The sequence below is a fragment of the Atta colombica genome, unplaced genomic scaffold, assembly GCF_001594045.1.
Source record: "Atta colombica isolate Treedump-2 unplaced genomic scaffold, Acol1.0 scaffold102, whole genome shotgun sequence".
Classification (NCBI taxonomy): domain Eukaryota; kingdom Metazoa; phylum Arthropoda; class Insecta; order Hymenoptera; family Formicidae; genus Atta; species Atta colombica.
The window spans coordinates 1,113,988-1,121,534 of record NW_017259187.1 but is presented as its reverse complement, the minus strand read 5'-3'; the positions used below and the strand labels follow the sequence as shown (position 1 = coordinate 1,121,534).

General features: G+C 28.1%; 1 protein-coding gene across 1 annotated transcript in view; it reads right to left on the bottom strand.

The window, feature by feature from the left end:
* The window catches only part of LOC108687750 (exostosin-3), a 22,910-nt gene extending 15,471 nt beyond the window's left edge, over positions 1 to 7,439 (bottom strand). The window contains exons 1-15 of the mRNA XM_018193703.1: positions 7,291 to 7,439; positions 6,963 to 7,221; positions 6,159 to 6,287; positions 5,721 to 5,888; positions 4,663 to 4,823; positions 4,386 to 4,549; positions 3,965 to 4,297; positions 3,523 to 3,792; positions 3,128 to 3,439; positions 2,781 to 2,937; positions 2,514 to 2,701; positions 2,210 to 2,364; positions 1,860 to 2,077; positions 1,548 to 1,782; positions 1,011 to 1,261 (exon numbers count right to left, since the gene is read on the bottom strand). Coding sequence (XP_018049192.1) covers positions 1,011 to 1,261; positions 1,548 to 1,782; positions 1,860 to 2,077; positions 2,210 to 2,364; positions 2,514 to 2,701; positions 2,781 to 2,937; positions 3,128 to 3,439; positions 3,523 to 3,792; positions 3,965 to 4,297; positions 4,386 to 4,549; positions 4,663 to 4,823; positions 5,721 to 5,888; positions 6,159 to 6,287; positions 6,963 to 7,124 — 2,903 coding nt within the window. The 5' untranslated portion in view covers positions 7,125 to 7,221; positions 7,291 to 7,439. The remainder of the gene's footprint in view (positions 1 to 1,010; positions 1,262 to 1,547; positions 1,783 to 1,859; positions 2,078 to 2,209; positions 2,365 to 2,513; positions 2,702 to 2,780; positions 2,938 to 3,127; positions 3,440 to 3,522; positions 3,793 to 3,964; positions 4,298 to 4,385; positions 4,550 to 4,662; positions 4,824 to 5,720; positions 5,889 to 6,158; positions 6,288 to 6,962; positions 7,222 to 7,290) is intronic.
* Positions 7,440 to 7,547: the final 108 nt, after the last annotated feature.

Sequence of the window (7,547 nt, the reverse complement as noted above, 5' to 3'; positions counted from 1 at the left end):
ATATAATATATATATTTAATATATATAGGATATGTTTGGAAAATAATAAATGATAAATCTTTCGCATACAAGCAGAATGGAATAAACTAAGAAGAAAAGTTCTCTATCATTTGTAATTTTCGTAATAGTTAACAAGATATTAATTGCTAAAAATTAACGAAAATTAATCTTTAATAATTTTTTACTTAAATACTATCAACTTTATAGAAAAACTGTAAAAGATGAAAATTGTTTCTTTTCTTCTCATAGAACTTTACAAATTTTTTTAGAATTTTTTATTAACTTTTTAGTACTCCATTTTCTCATTTTTAACATGAGAAAATACAGTATTAAAAAATTCTAAAAAAACTTTAAAAACATTCTCATAGAGAGCTCTATGAAAAGAAAATAAACAATTTTTCTCTTGCAATTTTTCTGTAAAGTTGATAGTATTTGAATAAACAATTATTGAAGATCAATTTTTGGCAATTTTTAGCATTTAATATCTTGTTAACTATTGCGGAAATTGCAAACTGGACTAAGAATTTTTCTTTTCAATTTAGTCCATTCTGTTCCTATAAAAGATTTCTCATTATTTCCCAAACATCCTGTATATATGTATACATACATACATATAATGTATTTTAATATGAATGATATGCAAAAGTATGTATATGATGTGTACAATGTACAAATAAAAATGTGTTAAAATATATAAAAATTTAAATATTGAAATTAAAATTATGAGTGCATACATAAAATAATCAATTAACCTGTAATATAAATTTTTAAGATAAAATGTTGCAATTAGAAACCTTGAATATTTTAGAAATTTTCGGTTCCAATTATAAAATTTTCTTTATAGATAACTTTCATAATTGCAGATTAGTCTTATGCAAATAATTATTAAATATTTAACTACATCTATTATTATGATCGGCAAATTTAGAAATGTCAAACTACATTAATTTACGTATATCTATAACACAAATGCTAAGAAAAAATATTATATATACAGATATAACACTCACTTGCTTTCATTAGACAGTGGAGCAATATACAGAGGAAGAATATGGCCAGGTGGAATACATGCAGCAACCATTTTTTTTCCACCAATAATGGCTTGCGATTGATTGGCATAAATATCCAAATTAATTGGTGTACTAAGCTTTTGACTCAATAGTAACGGCATGTCTGTCAATCTTTCTAACAAATCCTTTTTCTCATGACGTATATGCATTTTCAAAGTGTAATCTCCCTTTTCTAATTTATGAATTGTATACTGTAATAAATTAATATTATTTTTATATATTAAATAAAACTGTACTAAACCAAGTTCCATATTTAGATCTTGGAATTATTATATCATGTTGTGAAAAATATACAATCTTAAATATAGCTTTATTATTAAAGAAATATTATCATGTATAATACATGACAATACAAGAAATATTATCATGTATAATATATTACATATATAATACATAAAAAAATTAATGTACTTCTATAACAACAAATCCAGTACAATATTTCATTATATTCTTGAAATATTAAAATAAAAAACTCACTTTAGATGGATATGCATCTCCACAACTTATCAATTGTTTATTACTGTCATAAATCATCCACATTTGGCTTTCATATTCGCTTTCATACAACAAATCACTAAGCAATGCTGCATTTGGTGTGACCTCAGTTGATTTTGCCGAGTGGAATGTGTATGTTAGTTGTAATTCATATATTTGTCGTGATGGTGGAATAATATCACGTGTTCGTAAAGGAGCAATTTTCGATTCATTAGGCCTATAATGTTACATGGTAAAGTATATCTCATAATCATTAGTATAAAAATAAGATGCAGAATCTCAAGTAAAATATACTTTAAGACTTGAACAGATGTCTTCAGAGAAATGTTGGGTACAATTTCTTCATTTCTAAGAGAACTACGTAATTCAAGGCGATTTATTCCATCTCCAGATAGCATTGTAAGATTACCGTTTATCATATGAATTCCATGAAATTCTATAGAATAATCAATAAACATATCGCCAAGATTTGCCCAATACTTTGCGATAACTACTTCTAAAATTAATCCACCCTGAAAAAACATATAAAAAAATTATTTACATATACAGATATAGTAAACTAAACAATTACAAACATTATACTTTTTAAGAATTTTTTTAAGAATTTTAAGTGTTTATACATCTTTAATATAAATATTTTATACCTGAACAGCAAATGGTTGAACAGTTTCCGATTGAGATGTAACACTTATTATTCTGTTAACTTCAAGAGTTTTACAAGCTAAACGAGGTTTTAATTGAATAATGTGCATCACAAATCTACCAGTCTTATCCTTTTCTGTGCTTTTTAATCTGAGAACTAATTTAAACATATAAAAAATAAAATAATGTATATAATGTATATAATGTATATAATGTATATAATGTATATAATGTATATAATGTATATAATGTTATCTAAATTATATTAAATAATTTTTTATGATAAGATTATCTTTAATATATTACCTGCCCAAGTAGCATCTTCTGGAACAAGAATAAAATGACGCTGAATTGTATTAGGTTTAAATAATATATTTGTGTATGTTAAGTCTGGAAGAAGTGCAGTCTTCGATATTGTCATTGGCTGGACAACAGTTACTGGAATTTGAAATACTGGTCCTTTCGCAATATTAGTTACATCATACGCTCGTACACTAAAAATTGTAATGCAAAACTTATAATTGCAATTATTTTAAACTAGTTAATATAATAATGCAATTTAATTATTTTTACCTAGTAGCATGAACACCTTCTGGTAAATTAGTAGCGTCAACCCTAATAGCAAAAGCACGAGGCATATGCATCAAATCTAGATGTGTCGGAAATTGAACCCAGGAAGCATCACACACCAGTGTTAGCTTCAGATTAAAATCTATTTTGCGTGCTGGATCTACAAAATGATAAATTCATTTGTACAAAAATATTATTTTATATATCATTTTATTAAAAAATTAATTAAAATATTTTATATACTATTTTATTAAAATATTATTTTATATTATTCGTTCTGAGAAATCTGATATCGTGATAATAAAAATAAAAAAAGAACAATTACATAAAATCATTATGTATTATGTTACCTATATTTTCGCTATTTATAAATACTGGTTCGACTGTAATTGCAAAATCCTTTGCACGATCAATGACACCTGTTCTCATATGAATGCCTTTAGAATTATTAACGCCGCAATTGATAGCAAAACGTACGTCTCTTTCGGGTGCATCACAACACGAAATGAGATTATCAAATGCACGTTCGACTTGTAATAGGCCAGAGCCTTGTGCAAATGGATCTAAATTAGGTACATAAAGAGCAGTATTCTCAAGTGCTCTTTTTATACTATAAGGAGAATATAAAGAACCCTTGGCAAGAAGACCCGATACAAGAACCGCTGAAAGAATGATATAAAAATATTTTTATAATCATATCAAAATTTAATATGTCATAGATATATATAGAAATTTCGATACACACCAACTGCTCCAGTAACATGTGGACTTGCCATACTCGTACCATTCATAAGTTGACTTTTTCTAAGAGTAAAATTTGGAACGCTGGTAATGGCACCTCCTGGTGCACATACTGTTACACCAGCACCTCCATCTATCATTGGACCACGGGAGGACCAAGTATATGGCATGCCTGGCATCTTTTCTCTTAAAGAATATTCGGCTACCATCATATCAGGTGATACGTAAGCACCAACACTAATAATACTGTTTGAACTGATGTCTGGAGGAGTTCCTATATATTTTTTAAAGTATTTAGATATAAGATGTCAAGACACATAGCACAACAAAAACTGTCTTAAGTATATTTTGTATTGATAATATTAATAGAAATTGTAATAAAATTAAATTTTAAGAAGATATAATAGAATGTGTGTAATAAAAAGAATAAAGAATTTTATATTTACCAATAGTACACAAAGCTGGGCCCAGATTGCCAGCAGATGCAACCCATATTACACCATATTCATCAATAACTTCATTCATTAATTCTCCTATTCTACCTGTATTTGACCAGTGAGCGTGTTCACCATAACTCATGTTTATAACGTGAATCTTCTCTTTACGTTGCATTATATGGATCATTGCCCGCACTACTGAAGTTCCAGTTTCCATTGTGCCAATACGACCATCACCGACAGTAAGTGAAATAATTTGGGCTCCTGGTGCCACTCCATTCAATTCTGGATTATCAGGAAAATATGCAGCTGCTATTGATGCGACATGTGTCCCATGACTCGCTGCAATATAATTTAATTAAAAGTTTAATAGAAAAATCGAGCATTTATAATTTTATAAAACTTCAACAAGATTTTTGTTCATACTTACAGCATAAGCTGACAATTTCTAATGTATTGCCTTCATCATGAATATTAATACTAATATTTAACTGGTCTTCTTGTGTAAGAGGAGCAAAATCTCTCGTGATAGAATATTCACCAAGAAAAACGCCAGTTTCCAGGTTACCCACTTCAGAAGTATCAATACATGCTCTGTCATAGAAGAAATAAACATCAAATCAAATAAGTAAATATAATGCAATTTAAATTTTAAATAAATAGGTATGTGCATATTTAGACTTATCACATACTCGAAATATGATTACCTCCAAATATTACCATCATGGAAAACAACGCAATCGTAAGTAGGTCCTACATCGCAATACTTTTTTTCAATATTATTCAATACTTCAACTCGAGCTTCAAACTCTTCTTTTTGCAGTCTTTCTTCCAAAGTCGATAATTGTGGATTTTTATTCTCAAATTCCTGTATTATATTTAAGAATATTATATAGCTAATATTTATAAAGTACTTGTATCATTGGTTAATTATTAATTAAAAAACGAATAATGTGTTGATATCAATTTACTTCATAAAAAACACATAAACAGGACAATACATATTTTAATAATAAATATTTTAACAAAAAACATCTGCTTATAATAATTTAATTCAACATATAAAATATTTTCAATTCTCTCTCTCTCTCTCTCTCTCTCTCTCTCTCTCTCCCTCTAACAAATTTTTTACGTTAATGATATATTTTTATATCTTCAATTTCTTGTATAATATATATTTTAAAATAGTTTTACATGCCTTCTTGAACACTTAAAAATATTTAAATTATATACTATAAAAATGTCATAAAATTAATAAAAATGTTATACATATATGTATCATTCACGATAATAGGCTTTACTTAAGATATTATATAATAGAATCAATGGCTTTACAATAGATCAATCTGCCAAATATAAATATAGCATTAGATACAGATCACTGTGACATGTTGTGAAATAGCGGCCTCATTTAATTGCATGGTTTGACATGCATTCCTATCTTTGGATCACACATGGACTAATTATAATACTATTCAGAGACATTTTTATTGATTTTCAGTTCTTGCGACTTTCATAGCATTGTAATTATTTATATGCCTTAAAGACAAAATAACAATTTGATGGTGAAAAATTTCAATAAATATATTTTAAAATATCACAGTGAGATGGATAATTAATAACAAAGAGATTAATAACATTCAATTCGATTAAAATTCTCATACATGTGAGTTTGGAAAGTTGTAAATATATATAAGGAAGTGAATTATAATCCATTTTTTAAACAAATATAAAGAATTAACATATTTTAATACAAAATATTTACCTGTAATTGTCTGGAGGCTTCTGCAAGTGCTGCTTTATGTCCATCATCCCAAAGACGCTTCTTGCGTTCTGCCACTACCCTTTCCTTTAGTTTATTAGGATATAATGAATACAGATTCTTTAAACCGATATGATATTCTCCACCAGGATTATTCCAATTAGATGGAACCTAAATAATAAATAATAATCAAATGTTGTAATTAATATATATAAATTGTTATAATAAACTATATACTATATAGTAACTAGCTATATATAGTTAATATAATTAATTTAATTGATTTTACAGTTGCACTTACTTATACTTTTGTAACTAACAATTTAAAATTCTAAAAGTATCATTAGGTTATAAATAAAAAAATGTATAGTGTAATTTTCTACATAACACAATATCTTTTCTATACAATAAAACAGTTTACATAAACAGAATACAATATACCTTTAATTTACGACCAGTCAGGCCAGTTATATATCCATCAGGTGCTTGAACAATTTTGCTAGTGTCTACATCCCCTGCTCCGCTACAGTCAAATCTCTCAATAATTTTGGGTTTTCCATCTGAAGTCACCTAAATCCCATATGTATTGATTTATAGATAACAATGTTTATTTTTTCACTAAAGTTTTTAATAAAGTTTTATTAAAGGTTTAATAATGTGTGTGTTCTATAGAGCTTTAACAATATTTTAATTATTAAAGATTTAATAAAAATTGTCGAAAATACAATAAAAAAATAAAAATAAAAATAGTACACTTTAAAATGCGATTTAAAAAACTTGTTAATTAAATATACTGACAAAACTTATAGTATAATGCAAGAATAGCTATACAAATTTGAAATTACTGTGAAAAAACTCAGCCGCAATTAAATTAGATTTATTATTGACATAACAAAGCTCACACAACAATGACTTCCTATCATAAGATTCTATCATAAGATTTTCTCATAACATAACATCATGATCTTATCGAGCAAATGAACAGCATGACTTTTATCTTTTGATAGAGATAGTTGACGAAATGCGGGAAATATCTCGAACAAAAAAATTAAGGAGCAAACACTAAAAACGATACCCGTCGAGACACATTTATCACATTTATTTCAAAATTTTACACTTGCGTTTCGAAGAAAAGGCGGTTCTTGGATAAAGAGAATTAGCATCGTGAGGAGCTAATTTTTTTGGGAGGTGTGTCAACCAACTAACCAATACTAACCAATGTCCATGAATTCACCCTTGGCTTACCTGCATACCCGGAGCTCCGGGGTCCACCCCCGAGTCCAGTATCGCAATGACAACACCCCGTCCATCGTACTCTGGATATTTAGTAAGAAACTGAGTGACACCTGTCTCTTTTTTAGGCAGCAGGCCCCAAACAGGAAAGTTACAATCGATGACGTCTGCCATGTTTCAAGTGCCACCGTGACTGCAGGAAAACCACCCGAGATGTTTCCTTTGTACTATCGTATAGCCTTATATATTAATCGAAGAACTGGCTCTGCGCCTGCGTGTACGCCAGTTGAGATACATCAGTTTTTGAGGTTAGATTAGGTTAAAGACGGACGATACATACCAATATGCATCCGTACCGTTGACGACGGTCTATAATTTTATGTTAATTTTGTTATGTAGGTGCTTTACAAATAAATATGCGACTCGACAAATTATTGCCGTAAAGATGCATATTTTTATGATTCTCACTTGCATGGATAACTGGAGTATATGTCGTGACAACAATAATGAGAGTGCAATTTTATAACTCAAATATTATTCTTAATATAATATGTATATATAACATCTATATACTTATGTCTATAACATGATAATATT